This window comes from Pteropus medius, unplaced genomic scaffold (assembly GCF_902729225.1).
Source record: "Pteropus medius unplaced genomic scaffold, Ma_sr-lr_union100, whole genome shotgun sequence".
Classification (NCBI taxonomy): Eukaryota; Metazoa; Chordata; class Mammalia; order Chiroptera; family Pteropodidae; genus Pteropus; species Pteropus medius.
This window is the reverse complement of record NW_024351730.1, coordinates 41,845,520-41,865,654: the sequence shown is the minus strand read 5'-3', so window position 1 is coordinate 41,865,654 and position 20,135 is coordinate 41,845,520. Positions and strand designations below refer to the sequence as shown.

The window sequence follows — 20,135 nt, the reverse complement described above, 5'->3', positions numbered from 1 at the left end:
ATCCATAACCAATCAAGATTCCATAACAAAATGAAGCTCCCTATTCAAACAAAATGTATCGCCACTAGACATTTTGTAAAGTATTTAAAATTTATTAAGAATTTTTAATATGTTATACATAGATGGATACAAAGATAGTAATGCCAGTGCAGTCGTACAAAAAAAAAAAAAATTTTTTTTAGTTGTTAAACGGAGTCATTACTAGGTAAACAGGGACCCGGGGACTTAGAATTCTACTTTATTGAAGTGAACATTAGGATGTATATTGCAATGTGATTCTAGCTGTAATTCTATATTTAAATAATATTATTAAAAGGCAGATTTTCTGAAATATTAATATAGGCTGGCAATAGACTCTTGCACCCTGATGCTACACTAAAAGCATAGTATTATTAATATAGGCTGGCATTAGACTCTTGCACCCTGATACTGTACTAAAAGCATACTAAAAGCATAGTATCAGGGTGCAAGAGTCTATTGCCAGCCTATATTAATATTTCAGAAAATACCACTGAAATGTCCAGGTAATTACAAGCCACTTTAGCACAGTATGTATGTCCCAATGAAATGTGGCTTAAATCCAAGGCGTCAGTTATATAAGGATGATCCTTAAAGTTAATCATTAGATTTTTCCTAGAATTTTTCTTTCTTTCCTAATCTAATCAATCTGTAGCATGCAATGAACTGATTTCAAAACAAAATGCAATTTATAACATGTGCTTAAAAAATATTTACAATCGAATCCAAATAAGAATGCTTACAAAGTGTTAAAGTCCATCCTCAATTCATTTTTCTGAACTTATAATATTCAGTAAAGTAAATATAATTTTAGGAAATACGTGTATCATATCTTTACATGTTAAATCTTCTCTAATTGGTGTCAGTTGGGTAAAACTCTTTGTAAAAAATCTCCATATATATGTATCTTTTCAAAATATATCATCACGACCTCAGAAAATGTATGTTTAAAATTATAATATTGTTGATCCAAGCCCCCGGCTAATTTCTGTGTTTGCCTAAAACTAAATATTTATTTCATAAAGAATGCATTTCTTCACTAAATCTTCTACTTCTGCTGGTATTTATGAAACAGATCCAGGATCTAGTGGAGGTGCGTGTGAAAAGGGAAGCTCCACGTCGCCATTACACAACACAGTCCTCCTGCCACTTCGAATCTTAAAACGTCAGGACTGTTCGGATGCTGAAATGTAAAAATGATCATTTTAGTGACTTGTGTCCATATCTTCCAAACAAGAACAGTTTAAGCAATTATCCTTCCTATCCAGTATAGGAAACCTCAGGTAAATGCTGCTGTTGGAAAGCCTTCCAAGCTGTGGTCCTCGCCGATTAATTTTCTTTCTCGTGGGTCGCTGAAAAGGGTTTCCGAGCTGATTCTTGAAGCCTCAGCACAATTGCGACAAGCACAGGCTGACAAGGGAAAGGGAATTTTCTGGCTGAAGAGAAAGCATGACTAAGGCTAGGAAGGTGTGTACAGGAAGGCTATTCCCTGGTGTTAGACTTCCGGTTGCCTAGGAAGTCATAGGAGGACATGAGACCTACTCCCTCACTCTATCCCCAGGGCCTGGCACTGAGGCTGCAGTAGAGGGTGTGCTAAGTTTTTAGCTGTTGAATAACTGGATGGATTAATAAATGTATAGTAAGAGCTTCCAAAACCATGCTAAGGCATTGACAGTTTGGGCAACTTGAGTTTCAGCAGCTTAGTGAAGGCCTGACTACTATGGTAAAATGCAGAAGACGAGAGACCTGCTCCCACACGACTGTGTTAACATGTCCAGCTGAGAGATGATTGGACTGAACTAGGTAATGCTCATGGGCAGTGAGGGGGAGGCAAGCTGGAGGAGACACTGGAGATTACATTGTCCGGGCTCAGCATCAGTTTGCATGTAGTGGACGAGAGTGAAAAAGAGGTCACATGTGATGCTCTGGCTCCTAGTTTGTAAAAGCAAAGTATATGGCATTATTTGCTGAGATCAGATGTTCTGGTAGAAGAATTATTTGGGGTGAAATTGATGCAAGTGAGACATTCGAGTGGAACAATGCGGGAAGTAGATGGACGTTGAAGAGCTTCGGTTTCTAAAGGTCAGTTTGGAAGTCACCGCATTAAGGTGACATTTGACGCAAAGTTCCTGAGAGCGAATTTATGTTTCTTTGGACAACAGTTAGTAACTGTTTTTCAAACTGGTCATATTAAGCCATTTCTTTTGCTTAACTGAGTAAAGGTTGTTCGGACAGTTTAACCCATTGTTTTCTTGCTTAAAAAGAGTTGAATGTATGTTCATAATACAATGGCCTGGTAGTCCACAACCGTGGTAGAGACAAGAGACAACACTGAAAAAGCACTCAAGGGAAAACTGAGTGAAAACTTGGATCTCAGGTTAATGTCCAGGTAGGTCCCTTTGCTAATGGAACTCAAATCCTTGGCACGTAGTGGATGTTCAATGAACGTTTATGGACCCAGTGAGTGAAATCCTATTTCTTCTTGTAGACAGGCTCTCTGATTGCTGTTCTAGACATCCATGAGCAGACGTTTGTAGTTAATGTTTGTGGGCATTTTTTGTATTCTACCTCTACCCTCGCCCAACCCTCAGAAACAGCAAGAACAGTGAGAAGAGCACCCATATTTGCTCGGAGCCTGTCAGCTCCATCAAAGGAGTCCAGGGCACGGTAAAAGAGCTTAAGCTTTGCATTGAGTTTGCATCTTGGTGCTACCCCAACAAGGTCTGGCAAGTTATTTATTTGTCTCTCACAACCTTAGCTTGTTCAATTGAAAATGGTGAAGATCATAATACCTGACCTGCATGGATCAGAGAAAGCATATTTGAAAAAGCATTTCAAAAACTATGAAGAAAATTTGTAGCATTATTTGAGAAAGCTTGCATCTTTACGATGAAATAAAAATAGCCAAAATGAAATCAATCCAGTGTAGAAAACCAAAGTCCAAAAGATTTTTAACAATTGGTTAATATAAGACAATGATATACTAAGTCTATCTTGTTAGCTTAAGGAATCAGAAATAAAAGGGAAAGAAGTAGGTATATTTATAAATATTGAATTTCAAAAGTAACTTGCGGAGAAGAGCTAAACTCACCAGAAAAACAACAACAACAACAACAACAACAACAACAACAACAACAACAAAATAAAACCAGGCACCTTTTCCCTGAATTGAGCAGTTCAAATCCTTCCTGGATAGATTTAAAAGGTAAAACATGGGTTATTAACTGGTCCAGGTCAAATTTCTTTGCCATGAAATCAGTCACCAGTTTTGGAACATGATCTCTGCTTTTCCAACCTGTAAAGAAACACAGATTTTCTCTTTGGAATTTACTAAACAATCTTTATATTTTATTATAACTTTTTCTTCACTCTCCTACATTTTAACCTTTTCCCCATGTTGGACTATTCTCAATAGCACACATATGAGCTATATTTCTCCCACTTTAAGAAACAAAGGCAAACTTCCTCTTCAGAAAAACCTTCTTGACTCCATCTCTTTCTAGCTGCCCAATATCTTTGTTCTTTTTATAGAAAAATTTCTTTACAGGGGAAAAAAAACCATCTCTAATTCACTGTTTCCAGTTCCGCTTCTTTTCCTGCCATTCTAGTCTGAGCCCACCCAACACACTGCTGTTACAGCTCTTGTCAAGGTCACCCATAACTCAGACAATGTTCAATGCAAGGCCAAAGCTTGTTCTCTTTCCACAACATTATCTGGGGTACGAAAACAAGAGACTGGTTGGGTCCAAATGCAATTCTTTAGAGCAGGCTCCTTGGAGGAAATAAGACTTGAACTGAAGAGCAACAATAAGAGCTATAAGTTGAGCCTCCTCACTTCAACTATTTGTGTGATGTGGGGAGATTATGGGTTATTCAGGAACATTAGAAGTAAATTCAGTTCTTCAGTAAATACTTTTGGGTATGCGCTACTACCAGACACTATGTCAGGGGCTGGAAATACAGCAGAGGCAAAGCATACAAAGTCCCTACTCTCAGGAAGCATGATTATCCTCTTGTTTTCATGCAGAGAGACTGAAAATGAAAAAGCAAATGCAGAGCTCATCATGCAGTGACAGCACAAGGGAGAAAAATAAAGTCGAGCAGGGGTAATAGGCAGCGTTGGAGGACGGGGTGGGAAAGGGGCCAGGGAATGAATGCTATTTTATAAAGCTCGGGGAAAGCCTACCTGATAAGGTGACATTTTGGCAAAAAGATAAGGGAAATGATCTAGGCAGGAATATTGGGAAAGGATATGCAAAGGTGTTGAGGTGGAGTGCTGACAAGTGAGAATAGCGAGGAGGCCAGTGTGGCTGGAGCACAGCGAGCACAGAGGAACGGCAGCAGCTGGGGGCAGTGGGCCAGATCATCTGAGACCTTCTGGCCATTGTCGGTTTTACGATTTTATTCTGAGTGAGAAAGGAAGCCATTAGAGGGTTTCGAGAGAGGCATGACCTGATCCGACTTCATTTTAACAGTTGCACTCTGGCTGTTCAGTGGGAAATTTTCCATATGGGGCAAAGGCCAAGAGCAGGGAGACCATTTAAAAAGTTACTATACTGCAGGAAGGAGGTGATGGTGGCTTGGACAAGTGATGGTGCTACTGAGAAATAGTCAGATCCTGGGTATTATTTAAAGATAAAACCAATTGGATTTGCTGAAATATTCATTGTATAAGAGAACGAATGTAAGCCAAGGCGTGGGGCCTGATCAATGATGGAGTCATCATTATTGAGATGAGAAGATGGTGGGAGGAATAGGTTGAGTGCTAGGGTGGAGATGGTAGAATCAGGAGTGGTTTGGGGCAGGTTAAGTTTGTTTGTCTATCAAATATTCAAGTGGAGATGTCAGGTAAACAATCGGATATATGAATCTGTAACTCTGGTGGAGGTGTAGGCTGAAGATATATACTTAAAAGTTATAAATAGAGTGTATCTAAAGCCATGAGATCAGAGGAGAGTACCTCGGAAGTACATGTAAATGAAGAAGAGGAAGTCTGAGGACCGAGCACTAGGACACACCAAAATTGAAGATCTGAGGATGTGGAGGATCCAGCAGAGATTCTTGGAAGGAATGATCATTGAAGTAGGTGGAAGAAAAAGAACAAGAACAACAAACATCAAAGTAATGTTTAGAAGCTAAGTGAAGAGAGTGTTTGAGAAAAAGGAAGCCACCAGCTGTATCAAATCCTGCCAATTTTTCATATAAGACCAGGACTGAGAATTGACCATACTGTCTGTGTCAATCATTCTGGTGCGAAGCTCAATTGTTTCTTTAAATGCAACAATCCCTTTTTGTTTGTTTATTTTGGCTTTGGGTCCAGAGGTGTTTTTTGCTGTTGCTATTGTGAATTGAATAAATTCTATTTTCATACATGTTCTCGTGTATATTGAAAATAATGGATTAAATCAGCACTTCCTGTCCCATAAAATCATCCCCATAGAGACATTGCTGGTATCTCACATTCAGGCCTTTGAAGAACTTGAGTTGCAAATATTAATATTAAAAATGTTCCCGCCAATATTAGCTCTAAATCAAGCTAATGGGCGGGCAATCTTCTTTTGTATCATTGTGGTCACAGTCCCATGTTAGATCACTTCATATTTATCCTTGGAAGAAAGACCTTTAACGGAGATATGATGAGACAATTGACTTCTCTCACCTGTCAAAGCAACAGAGTTAAAGTCACCACTCCTGGACCAGAGGCTCTGCCTTCCCTACCTCCAAAAATGCATCCTTTCCATGTTCGTCCCATGAAGAGCAGCATAGGGTCATAGGCGAGCATCTTGGCTGGTGGAGGAATACCTACCAGCACGCAGGTCCCGTAGTTTTTTTGGCAGGATTTAAGGGCATCAATCTGAGTTTAAAATAAAGGAGACTGTTTCTTACATCTTATAATATTTCATGGGCTCATAAATACCCTACATACTATCAGAGTTCCAGTAGTTATTTCAAGTTTCCAAGTCATGCCACTAAATTAGGTCCGCATCCTTTTAATTTTCTGGTTGCATTTAAAAATTCTCAACACAACTCTAGTCTTAATTTAACTCATACATTTGCCCTTAGGTCAAAAAGCAGAAATTATCGTCGTCAATGTTCATGGCATTTTCAGGGTGCCATGGATCAAAATCCAGGGAAAATTCCCGTGATATTTTTAGACCAATATCACCATCTCAGATAAGCCTTGGAAAGTCATTTGAACTAAACTAAATTGAATTAACTACACTAAATCAATTAAGCTAGATTGTTGTTGTTGTTGTTGTTGTTGTTGTTGTTGTTGTTGTTGTTAGTCTGAAAATTAAATAAAATACTAAAATATAAGATAAAGGAGTCTCTTTTTTTCCCCCCATGGCATCTCCAAAACTAACCCCAGATTTTCTGGTCATTCACCCTTCCATTTTTTTCATTAAAAGTTTTGAACAGTTGCTAGATTGCAGCAATGGATGTTGGAATTTTTCAGAGATCAATGTTCATCAGTATATCACCTGTAAATCCACAGGCCCTAACAATATATCCAATATTGCAGATTGGTTCTGTAAACATACAACCTAGAATACTATTTTTTGGTATGGAATAATTCTAAGTGGCACTAGAAAAAAATTACAGTGGTAAATTAACGACAAATTATTGATAAATTATCAAAAGTATTGGAGTGAATTGAATCTGCTACTTGACCATGAGCAAGACAGACTTTGTCCCATATTTCCAAGGTTCCTTACCGTAGCCCAGGCTGGGGCTTTCTTACCCAGGGTCTGGACCTATTTCTCAGACCTACATGGCTGCCACAGTGCAGGCATGTTTGAGAAAGTCGAAGGTTCCTATTCTAAGGGAATTCACATAAGGAAAAACTCAGCTAAGGTTTAAAGAGTAAGACGTTGGATACATCATGGGTTTGGGGGAAGAGATGCCAAATTTGGAATGGTCCCTTTTCCACCTAGGTCTCTTCCTTATCTCTCCTCAGGGAGTTGCTTTGTGCTGTTTAGCTTGCTAACGTATAAGAGATGGATTCACCTTTGCCAAGAAATCCACAGATACAAGGAAGAGAACACAAAAATTTGTCTAGAGGTTGGCTGCCTTGCACTCTGGTCAAGTGAGAGTGGTGCGACGTGATAAACTTGGTCATGCAGACCTGCTCATAAGCTTTTGACTTTTTAGGCAAAATTGCTTCATGGTTACCAGTTTTTGCCTAACATGTATTTCCATAGTTGGTTGTTAATAAAGCTATACAAAATGAGTTTTACCTTGCACGATCAAATAGCCTGGGTATTGTGTAGCTCCCCTAAACTTGGCTCTTACCATCGTTTCGAGATGCCCAATAGCTTCAAAACTATAGCCCACAGTGTCTTCTGTCATTTCTGACAGCACCTCACTGATGGGCTTGGTAAAATCCTTGGGGCTGATGCACTCAGTGGCTCCGACGGCCATAGCTTTCTCAAATTTGTCTTTGTTGAGGTCAATTCCAATGATCCTGGATGCACCAGCCAACTTACAACCCATGATGACTGAAAGGCCAACTCCTCCTAGGCCAAAGACAGCACAAGTGGAACCGGGGGTGACCTGTGGAGAGAAAATTTTCTGCAAATTCTAGAGGTAGGATAAAAAAATTAAACCTGAAAAGTATCTCCAGTATTAGAAACACAAAATTTAGAGGACCACTATGATGTCAGCATTGGATCACTTGTTCTGACGATGATGCCATGAAGAGGTCTGAAAATAGCAGAAGTTCTGAGAATGGAAAAATAAACAAACCAACAAACAAACCAACAAGCAAACAAACCCCAGTATTTGCCAAGTAAGTGAAAACACTTTATAAAAGTTTACATCATTCAGGCCTTTGTTGTGGCAGTTTTTGCAGACTTTCAGTTCCCATCCATAACCTCATCGAACCTCATAGCAAGATTAAATAAACACTAAGCTCTCTATTATCTCTTCTCTACAAAGCTATGCTAAATCTGTTTTAGGTTTGGCCTGACTAGAATTTTCTTAATAACCATAACTCTCAGTCAGTTGTAAATTAATTGTTTTTTGTTTTTTGTTTTTTATGAAAGTCAACTTCCATATTTCAATTAGATGATCCATGTATAGTTCCAGGAAGGAAATGTAGTTAAATCATTTTTGGGATTTTTACCCTGTGCTACGCTATATTAAAGGAGGTTCTATCCAAAAGTGATTTTCCTGTTGGAAGAGCCCTAATCATGTTTCACATCAGGTAACAGCGACACTTGAACTCAGGGAGACACACAGAATGGGTATGGCACTCATTGTGATCATCTCTTCTTCCTCTTCCTTTCTTCCTCCTTCCTTCCTTCCTCCTTCCTTCCTTCCTTCCTTCCTTCCTTCCTTCCTTCCTTCCTTCCTTCCTTCTTCTTCCTTCCTTCCTTCCTTCCTTCCTTCCTTCCTTCCTTCCTTCCTTCCTTCCTTCTTTCTCTCTTGCACCCTCTTTTTTCTCTCTCTTCTCTGTTTTTTCAGACCTCCTCATTCCCTGGCTTTGTCCTCCCTTGCAGGAATTACCTGAAGAAATAGCTTGTGGCTGTATATGTATGCATGTGTTTTGAAATGTCCACATTTGAAATGTTCACATTTCTTTAAGTCTTGTAAACAAAGACTTAAAGAGAACTGAAGTGGTATTGCACCCACTCTCCATGAGTTTTAATTTCAGTTATGGCTTCCTAATCTCTCAGTTCCGTTCCGGAATTTGGAGCTTTGCATTCAGTGCAGTCATTCTTTTAAATATCATTCAGTCATTCATTTATCCACTCAGCAAACTTTACTAATTGATTCCTTGATGGTCGACATTTTACAATTTTACAACAGAAATTAAATTGGGCATTCTATGCTGTATCTCCCAGTTTATCTGCTAGCTTAATTGTCTAGATTCGAGATGAAATTTTTTGTTAATGGCTGAATTTCAGGTTCTAGATTTAGATACAAAAGCTATGGTTCTAGCTCTGTCTTCTGAGATCTCAGTTAGCCTTTCTCATTTAATCTCTAGTAAACCTTAAACTCTGGTATCCCTGAAGTGTGGTTTTTCTAACCACCAAGAAACTGTACTACAAAACACTTCTCCCTAGGTCTAAGTCACCCATCCGTAGAGGGATAGTTTCTTGACCTTCTTGTCATCCTGCATCTGAATCTTTAAGTGGATCATGGCCCCAGTATCCGCTAACTTCAGATGTTCCCTCTACCCCAAAATATAAACAAAGAAACAAACAAACAAGAATCATTAATAACAACAACAGCAAACCAACAACTTCTCTCCTTTTCTCAACCTCCTATTCTAAGTAATGGGAACTGGAGATTAACATCTATAGGAAATTATCCATATTATTATTGTGGAAGGAAGCCAGAGTCTAAAATAAAAGTATCAAATATAAGTTCTTTAAAAAAACTTTATGAATTTAAAATGTAGTAAGGTTCCACTTCTCACTACTGGTTTTCTTCACTGTTCGGATCTCCTTAGTGTTCTTTAATGAAAATCTGTGTTTCAACATTCCAAAGATCTTCAGGACCTGCCTTTGATGGGTTCTTGGAATATAACTTTTGAGTCTTTGGAATTTCCTGCCTGATATAAGTGTCTTTATGTACCTGAGACCTTGTTCTATGCCAGATAGTTATACTAACAATGTGGTTTATGGCGAATGACTGAGGCTTTGAGTCATTAGCTTGACCTCAGGTGGTGCTGGGGTCTGAGTAGCTGAGATCAGTCATGTGGGTGCTGCATGCTCCCCAGTAGAAACCCTGAACACCAAGATTTGAGTGAACATCCCTAGTTGACACACATTGTTGCTTTTCATATGTTGTCACGCATTGTTGCTGGGAGAATTAAGCTCTGTCCATGGGACAGCACTGGGAGAGGACAACTGTAAGTTTGTACCTGATCTTTCCTGGACGCCATCCCATTTTTGGTGGGGCTAGTTTTAATAGTATCCTTTTGCTATAGTAATCTGTAACCATAAGTATAACTTTTCTGACTTTTATAAATCCTTCTAGTGATCATCGAAACAAAAAGGGGTTTTAGAGACTCCCAACACACCCTCATATTATGTTTGACCTATTTTCAAATAGGCAAAGGAAAGAATGTATGTTTTCTCAAGTGATTTACCCTAAATGAGCTTCCAGGAAAAAATTATAGCTAAAGTGGAGAATGTCATGCTTAATAGTCTATCAACCAAGTACTAATATGGGGCTAATATATCAAACAGAATTTAAAAAGTTACAAATATTAACGTAAAACTATGTCCAATGTCTTTTCTTTCCCCTCTACCTTAAAAAAACAAAACAAAACAAAACAAAACCAAAGAGACCCTTGGGGAAGCACTATTCCATCTCCTAGATTTTCCAAAGAAATCTAGAAGCAAATGGAACTCAAATATGTCACTGATATGTGCATGCATGCTAATGTTATACATTCATAAATCTCAGATCTGTCTTGAACATATATCTGAGATAAATCTACTTCTCTGGAGCTTATAGTCTAATGAGGAACGCCAAAGATATAATGAGAGTTTGAGATTTGGGATGCACACTATTCATGAAGCAATTATGTTCCCTCGAATAATGGGAAGAAGTTTCTGCTTAGATAGAGTAGAAAGAAACACAAGAACTTCTCTGAGCAAGAAGGTGATTTTTAAAGCAAGAAGGTGATTTTTAAACCAACCACATGAGGGCTCAGGATTGAGTGTTCCAGACCATCAGAATAGCATGGGTAAAGGCCTTCCTGCAGGAATAGCACAGCAGGCTTAAGAATCCTAAATGAGGCAAGTGTGGTTGGATTATAGTAGGTGAGACATAGTTGTTCCAAGTGTTAAACTACCAAAGAATTTTGGAGCAAAAAAGTAATGTGGTCCAATTTACGTTGTATAAAATTACTCTGGCTTGTAAATGGAGAATTACTGGAGATGGTCAAGAAGAGTAATGAGGAAAATAGAAGAGAAGCAACTGAATCTGTCTAGTCAAAATATAATGATGGTAGTAAATTAAAGAAAATGGAGAGATTTAAAATATACCTTGTACATAAAGTTAACAGGAGTTGCTGCCAGATTGCATATAAAATGGTAGAAAGGGAAGATCAAGGATGAAGAAAACTGGAGTGGACAAAATATGTTTGAGGGTCAGGGAGTAAGAAAATTAAGAATTCAGTTTTATAAATATTCAGTTTGAAATACCCGTGAGACATCCAAATGGAGATGTCAGGAAGGAAGTTGGATAAAAGAATTTGAAGAGACTCTGAGCTATAAATTTGGAACTAACATATAAATAGTTTTTCTAAAGACTTTGGAGTTGATGAGAGTACCACAGTATGTGAATTGCTTGTATCATCTGTGGGAATGGCTGTACTATTACGAATTGTGTGTTATTCTACTTACTTCTTTGACTCCTGAAGTGTAACAAAAATTGAGTCCAAATGATCATTCTTAAAAAATCAGTAATGTTTTCATATTATATACCCTAGATTATGGGTTGAATTGTGTCTCCTCCAAATTAATATGTTGAATACCTAGGAATGTAATCTTATTTGAAGATAGTGCCTTTACGGAGGTAATCAAGTTAAAACAAAGATATTAGGGCAGGTCTTAATCCAGTACGACTGATATCCTTCTACAGAGGAGACATTTGGACACTAAGACTGGCATAGCTGGACGACAATGTGGAGGGACAGGGAGAAGACAGTCAAGGAGAGCTGCCTGGAACAGATCCTGCACTCACAGCACTCAAAATGAATCAGTCCTGCCAGCACTTTGATTTTGGGCTTCTAGTTTCCAAAATATGAGACAATAAATTTCTGTTTAAGCCACCCAGTCTGTGGTACTTTGCTATGATAGCCCTAGCAAACTAACACACCAGCGTTGACATTTATTCTGTAAAAGAGAAACGGTGAATTTCAGATCTAAAGGTTAGAATCTAAAATTTAGAAACAAAATTAAATATAGAAATTTTATTTTTGCTTATTTCGAAATAAAGTTTCTAATCTGAATTTTTCATTTTTCCTCCAGTTGATTTGGCATTGTATACAAAAAACCTAATTAAAAGATATGTTTTCAAAAATTAAAAATATCTTTAGGGTTCCAAGAAAATAATTAAAAAACAAAATCAATGTACAAAAATCCATTGTGTTCCTATACACTAACCATAAATTTTCAGAAAAAGAAATGAAAAAAAAATTCCTTTTGCAATTGCAACAAGAAGAATAAAATACTCTGAAATAAACTTAGCAAAAGAGGTGAAGGACCTATACACTGAAAACTACAAGACGTTATTAAAAGAAATGGAAGAAGATACAAAGAAATCGAAACATAATCCGTGTTCATGAACTGGAAAAATCAACATAGTTAAAATGACCATATTACCCAAAGCAATATACAGATTTATACCGTCCCCATAAATCCCAATCCCATTTCTTAAAAAGAAATAGAACAAAAAATTGTCAGATTTGTATGGAACCATAAAAGGCCCAGAATAGCCAAAGCAATTCTGAAAAAAAAGAACAAGCCTGGAGGTATCATACTGCTTGACTTCAAATTACACTACAAAACGGCAGTAATCAAAACAGCATGGCATTGGCAGAACTGAGAACCCAGAAATAAACCCACACGTATATGGGCAAATCATTTTTAAGGAAGGGGCCAAAAACATACAATGAATAAAAATAAAAGCCTCTTCAATAAATGGTGCTGAGAAAATTAAAAAGCCACCTGAAAAATAATGAAACTAGACTGCTATTTGTCGCCATGCACAAAAATTAATTCAAAATGGATCAAAGACCCGAATAAAAAACCTGAAACAATAAAACGCACAGAAGAAAACAGGTTCTAAACTTATGGACCTTGGTTTTAGAGAAGATTTTATGAATTTGACCTCAAAGGCAAGAGGAGTAAAAGCAAAAATAAATGAATGAGACTATATCAAACTAAAAAGTTCTGCAAAGCCAAAGAAACTATCAACAAAACAAAAAGGCAACCAACTGAACTGGAGAAAATATTTTCAAACAACATCTTCAATAAAGGGCTAATATTCAAAGTATATAAAGAACTCATACCACTCAACAATAACAACAAAAACCCAAACAATTCAATTTTAAAAAATGGGCAGAGGACCTGAAAAGATACTTCTCAGAAAACATACAAATGGCCAACAGATATAGGAAAGGATGTTCAACTTTACTAGCTATTAGGGAAATGCAAATCAAAACCACAATGAGATACCACCTCACGCCTGTTAGAAAGACTGTTACCAACAGGACAATGACAAGTGTTGGAGAGGCTGTGGGTAAAGAGACCCCTCATGCACTGCCGGTGGGAATGTAAATTGGTACAATCAGTATGAAGGGTCCTCAAAAAAAAAATTAAGAATAGAATTACCATATGACCCAGCGATCTCGCTTCTGAGTATCTACCCCCCAAAATTTGAAAACATTTATTCATAAAGATATATGTACTCCTATGTTCATTGCAGTATTATTTATAGTGGCCAAGACATAGAAACGAGAAAGGTGCCCTTGGATAGATGATTGGGTAAAGAAGATGTGATACATATATACAATGGAATATTACTCAGCCATGAGAAAAGATGAAATACTATCGTTAGAAACGATATAGATGGATCTCAAGAATATTATATTAAGTGAAATAAGCCAGATGGGAAAAATCGAAAACCATGTTATTCACTCATATGTGAAGTATAAAACTGAAAAGTAACAAACGAACACGACAAACAAAAATACACAGACATGAACAGTTTAGTGGTTCCGAGAGGGTAGGGGTGAGGGAGGGAGGTAGAAAAGGGTAAATGAGGAGTCAAATATATGACGATGAAAGGAGATTTGACTTTGGATGATGAACACGCAATGTAATATATAGATGATGTATTATAGAATTGTACACTTGAAACCTATGTAATTTTTAACCAATGTCACTTCAATAAATTTAATAAATAAGTAAATTGAAATATAAATAAACAAAAAGGAAAAAACTAGCCCGTCTTGCTTCTTACCTTGCCAGTTTTAACAGCAGCCCCATATCCTGTGGAAAACGCACATCCAAGTAAACAGACTTTCTCTGAAGGAGCTGCATCATCAATCTTAACAACGGCAAATTCGTCCACCACCGTGTACTCAGTAAACGTACTGGTGCTCACAAAGTGATAGACGGTTTTGCCCCTGCATGTAAATCTGGTAGTGCCATCGGCCAGTACTCCGCGGCCCGTAAAGCTATTTGATACATCAAACACACATATTAGTTCAATTCAAAATTTAGCATTAGATTTAAAAACAATGTAAATGGCATTAGAGTAAAAATGACTGAAACCTACTCGCTCATAATGCAAACGTTTGCATCTGGATTGCGGCAAGATTTGCATTCTCTACACTGAGGCGCAAAGAGGGGGATGACTTTGTCACCTAGAGGGAAACATCAGAAGACGTTGGTCATTAACATTAAAATATGAAATAAACAAATGTGCTTTGAGCCTATGCCATATGCAAGAATTTCTGAAAAGTATTCTAAATTTTATGTGTCATGAGGTTTGCTTGCTAAAGGTCGAGACTGTTAAATTAAACTTTACTCCGTATCATCCATCTCCTTGTATCCATTTATCCCCCTAAATCGTGTTAAGGCTCTCTCTAATAATTCCTAGTTGTGCTGTTTCCTTTGAGAAGTTATGTCAAACTTGTGACTTGACGTACGCATACCTGGTTTCACCGTAGTGACTCCTTCTCCGATGCTCTCCACGACCCCAACTGCTTCATGTCCCACAATCACTGGAAACTTAGATGCTAACGTTCCTTTCATCACATGGTCATCTGAGCGACAGATTCCTGTGGCCAAAATCTGTGTTCAAAGACAAGAACATTGCACCAAACAGCACACTGGTCATTTTACACTTGGAAGGATATTTAACTCACTGCTAAAAAGATAGCTGTTTATTCAGTATGACTGCCTAATATAGTGGTGACTTATAGAAGATTCTGAGCCTAATATCAACCATCAGGCAAGATCCCTCTCATCAAGGGATTTACAATATTGCTGCCTCTGGCCCTACTTTGAATCTCAGTGCCTTTCCGTAGTAAATTGTTGCTCTTATGAGGGATCCAGAATGCAGATTTTACCATGTGGCCAGCACAAAAGTAGATTTTTACAGCTAGGCGCTCCTAGGACTCTCTCAATGAAAGGTAAAGGGAATGGCGTGCAAGAAGGTGAGCGAGGAGCAAAATCTTACTGTTATTACAGTGCCCAGGTAACAGGAGAGGGTCAAGGAAAGACTGGCAGCAATGCTACTCAACAACTTTGTGTCCAAACCAACCTTTAGGCTCTGTCCAAAGGAATGGGGAGAAACACTCCCAGAAGTTGTCATTTCTCCCGGCACAAATGAGATTGAAAGGTAATCTCAATACTCTCCAACTCCCAGAAGATTTTAAAAGAAGTCATTAGTCATGATTACCAGGCACTTTAAAAATCAGAGCCATGCCAATAAAAATTCAACAAAAAAATTTTAATAGAGTGAATTAATATTGTTGTTTTTAATGGATAATTAAGTCATTAATTTCATATCTAGTATGACAAGATCCTTAACAATAAACAAGACAAGTAAGAAAATTAATACACAAAGTTTGTGAAATATCTTATTTAAGAATCCAACCACACAGCAATGATATACTCAATATAGGTGTGATAACATTTTAGGTTTATGTATTCTAAGGCTTGTTACCTTAATACGAACTTCTTTAGCCTTTGGCGGGGCAACTTCTACTTCCTCGATGGAAAAAGGTTTATTCTGCTCCCATAACACAGCTGCTTTGCATTTAATAACCTATGTGAAAGTTATAATGGGTCATAATTATGTCATTACGAATACAGATTCCCAAAATACTATAAATATGGACAAGAAGATTTCATAAAATATTCTAATTTTCCCACGATGATTTTCATTGAAAACTAGAATTGTAATTACTAGAGATTATCTTCTGTGCACCATGTTCGATGTATGAGAAATGCAGCCCAAATGATTGATCCATAATCATATAACGTGTGAGAAGCAGGGCTGGACTGGATCTGAGGTTCATCCTTTCCAGCCCTTTGCTTTTATTGCTTGTGGTCACACGATATTTCAATAAACTAGGTTCTTGTACTACAATTTCAAATGACCAAAATCGTCATCTGTATAAATTATCCACAAGTCAAATTTATAAAATAGGAAATGCTGCTGATTTTTCTGCAAGAATTCAAGCCAGTATTTAATTGCTGTATAATCATGTAACAGTGGGGAAAGAAATAGAAAAATGAGCATGGTTAGAGATGAAGGGGACCATAAAGTTCATGCAGTACGCAGACCATGGGTTGCTGGATGGCTCTGTCTGGGACTTTGCATCTTTGCATCTCTTTTTTACACCTAGTCCAGTTCTTGCAACTCACTGGATCTCAAATGTTTAAAGCAGAAATGACAAAAGTTAACACTTTTTGATACATACAATGTTTAATCAAATTTATAAGGAAAGCATGTAGATGTCTACTCCTACCACTCCTGCCCTCCCACGTTACCATATTCACATTCAGAGATACATCCAAAGGACATAAGGAGGAAAATACAACAAGTTAACAAATATATCATGAAGTGTTTGTTCTCCTTGGTTATAAAAAGGTGTTTCATTAATAAAAAATGACGTGATATAATTCTGTTTTAGGTCCACAATAACTTTTTATTTAACGAGAACACACAGTATTGTCAAAGGGGTGTCAAAGTGGGTGTTCCGTTAATGTCAACACCTTAGGACACTAATTTTCAGTGTACATCAGCATACTTAAGAATTGTTTTCCTTGCATATGGTCACGTTTTATTTTTTTAGCAACTTTATTGAGATATATTTGACTTATAAAAATTGAACATGTTTAAGGCATATAATTTGATATTATATGTATTCATCTTGAAGAGATCACTACAATCAAGCTAAATAACTTATTAATCAGCTCTACATAGTTACTATGGGGTGTGTGTGTGTGTGTGTGTGTGCGCGTGCGTGTGTGTAGATTTAATATCTATCCTTTTAGCAAATTTTGAGTATACAATGCAGTATTGTTAACTGTCATCACCATGCTCATTCATCTTGTATAACTGGAACTTTGGACCCTACTTAAGAGTATTTTGACCCTGTCATCCTATAATTTAATTGTAAAAATCTACCTTAAAAACGTTAAATTTAAAAAAATCTTAATACATGTTAGATTAGAGGTCATCACAGCACTACTTATATAACCAATATGTATAAATAAATATGTAAATAATCATAGAGAAATGATTAAATAAATTATGGTAAATCTAGAAATAAAGAATTATACATTTAAAACATGTTAACAGATTTAGGTATGAAAAATAGAATAAAGTATTAATAAATAGTGTGACTACAACTACATACAATATGGTGAAAAAACAGTGAGAAGGGAAGAACGAATGAAAACGAAATCCATAGCAGTCTAGGATATGACTGTGATTAATTTTTTCCCTCATATTTTCTGATTACTCGAATTTTCTAAGCTCATCATTGCTATGGACTAGATTGTATTCCCTTCAAATTCATATGTTGAAGTCCTAACCCCCAATACTTCAGAATGTCTCTGAGATAGTCTTTTAAGAGTTATTTAATTAAAATGAGGTCATTAGGGTGGGCCTTAATCCAATATGACTTGTGTCTTTATAAGCAGAGGTGATTAGGACACAGACAGGTACAGAGAAAAGACCATGTGAAAACAGAAAGAAGATGGTCATTTGCAAGGAGAGAGGCCTCAGAAGGAAAAACTGTACTGACACCTTGATCTCAGACTTCTAGCTTGCAGAACTATGAGAAAATAAATTTCTGTTTTTAAGTCACCCAGTCTGTGGTACTTGTGATGACAGCCCTAGCACACTAACAATCATCTTGTACCTTGTTAATGAAAACAAACATTTATTATAAAAAGGGGGAAAATACAACCCATAATGTAAAGGGAGCCAGCCGCTCCTTTTATGAGCTACCCTGAAACACTAGAGCAACTTGGGGTACATATAATCCTTCTGCAAACCATACCTTTGCATGGCTATCGCTATATCAAAATTATGTAGCTTTTATGCTATTTCTTAAATTATACACAGTATTATTAATCATAAGTGGAAAATGCTGCTTTGAGCCTACTGAGTTCTCCATCATTGGCAATGTTCTAACAGTGGCTAGATATCCACTTTATAGCGGTGGATAACTAGAACTTAAACATCTGTTGGTCTGATGAAGTTATAAATATTTAAGATTCATTCCAACCGTAAGATTCATTAACTTCTGCGGGTAGAGTTGCTAGCTTGTAGAGTGCAAAATTAATTATCCAATTAATTTAGTTTTGCCGGGTTCCTAACCAAGCTAGAATGCTATCATTCTACTTCTATTCAATTCTAGAAACAATGATTTCTAATTCTAGCATTATAGGGCCTCCTCAATTGTCATGTCATTCAGACTTCAAATGTCATCTTAATTTTTCCAAAACTTAAGGCAGGCTAAATGCAAAGCTGTTTAAATAAAAACAAACAAAAGCGCATAACACTATAAAATTGTGTACCATTTAAAGCGGGGAACTGCACTGACCAACTTGAAAATGAAAAAAATGCCAAAGCTATTTCTAAAGTTGATGCCAACTCTGTTTCTAAGGAATAAACGTACTTTACTACAATGTCGTCTTGTTTTTGAAGATTTTTAAAACATATTTTGATGAAAACTACATCCTTAAGAAATCTTAAAACCTTGATACTTTGTCGTCTGCTTTGCATTCCAGAGTTAGCACTTTCCCATTAACAGCAAGAAAATCTTTTCCCACAGCTGGAAATGAGACTCTGACCTCCTACTGAATTAGAGATGAAGGCAACGCATTCAAATGAGACTGTTAAAAGTTTCCTTATGGAAACATTTTGCTTCCAAGAGCAAATGCCCAGTTATCTCGAAATTAAATTGTTAATAATGTCAGTATAATCCACATTTCTTCATTTTCCTCCAACATCCTACTAAAAACATTGCATATGCTGTTTTATCCCGTTCTATTGGCACTTGGAAACACCCTCCCCAGTGTATGCTTGTTCCCCAGGTATCTAATTCCTTAAGAAGCGTCCCCAATTATTTAATTACTTTAATATATTCAAAGTTCTAAAAAAATCAGAGATGTCTACTTACTTTTCCAGCAGTGGCCATTTTATCTTTCTCTTGGTTTTTGTTTCAGTAAACAGAGACTTTTTCTCACTGCTGTGGTTTCTAGGTGTTTGGGGATAGAAAGAAAAGTAAAACTTGTTGTCCCCGCAGCAATGCTGAAGAAATGCTGAAGAAACAAGACGGGTCTTGCAGGTATCATCAGATACAGTTGAGCAGGTATAAACAAAACAGGCATCACGAGTCTCAACCTTCAAACCAAAGAGACCAAACTTTACGCAACAAAAAGTTATTTGCTCATGAACAAAGGACTGCAAATTGGTACAGCCACTATGGAAAACAATATGGAGGTTCCTCAAAAAACTAAGAATTGATCTATCATATGATCCAGCAATCCCTCTACTGGGTATTTACCCCAAAGACTTGAAATCCCATATCAAAAAGATATTTGCACACCGATGTTCACTATTCACAGTGGCCAGGACATGTAAGTAACCGAAGTGTCCTACGATAGATGATTGGCTAAAGAAGTTGTGGTACATATATACAATGAAATATTACTCAACCATAAGAAGAGATGAAATACTGCCATTTGCGACAACATGGATGGACCTCGTGGTAATCATGCTAAACGAAATAAGAGAAATAAGCCAGACAAAAAAAGTCGAAAATCACATAATATCACTTATATGTGGGATATAAACCTACAAGGAACAAACAAACAGGACAAACAGAGACTCATAGTCATGGACAATAAACTAGTGTTTACCAGAGGGGAAGAGGGTGGGGTGAAGTAGATGGGGTATAAGGGATCAGATATGTGGTGACAGAAAGAAATCTAACTATAGAAGGTGAACACACAATGTAAATATATATATATATATATATATATATATATATATATATATATATGCCTTACTGTTAGAATGTACAGCTGAAGCTTATCGGATTTTGTTAACCAATGTCACCA

General features: G+C 37.0%; 1 protein-coding gene across 2 annotated transcripts; it reads right to left on the bottom strand.

The window, feature by feature from the left end:
• Nucleotides 1-457: 457 nt before the first annotated feature.
• LOC120588343 (all-trans-retinol dehydrogenase [NAD(+)] ADH7) lies at nt 458-19,388 on the bottom strand. Of its 2 annotated transcripts, XM_039845778.1 has the most exons (10): nt 19,193-19,388; nt 16,341-16,426; nt 15,718-15,819; nt 14,702-14,840; nt 14,323-14,410; nt 14,005-14,221; nt 7,312-7,572; nt 5,737-5,872; nt 3,175-3,313; nt 458-1,201 (listed from the first exon to the last, which is right to left on the bottom strand). In XM_039845778.1, the coding sequence occupies exons 2-10, from the start codon at nt 16,383-16,385 to the stop codon at nt 1,177-1,179; spliced, it is 1,152 nt and encodes a 383-aa protein (XP_039701712.1). In that variant the 5' UTR covers nt 16,386-16,426; nt 19,193-19,388; the 3' UTR covers nt 458-1,176. The 2 variants fall into 2 exon arrangements, with proteins under 2 accessions (XP_039701712.1, XP_039701713.1); XM_039845779.1 differs by lacking the exon at nt 16,341-16,426.
• Between the last annotated feature and the right edge of the window lie 747 nt (nt 19,389-20,135).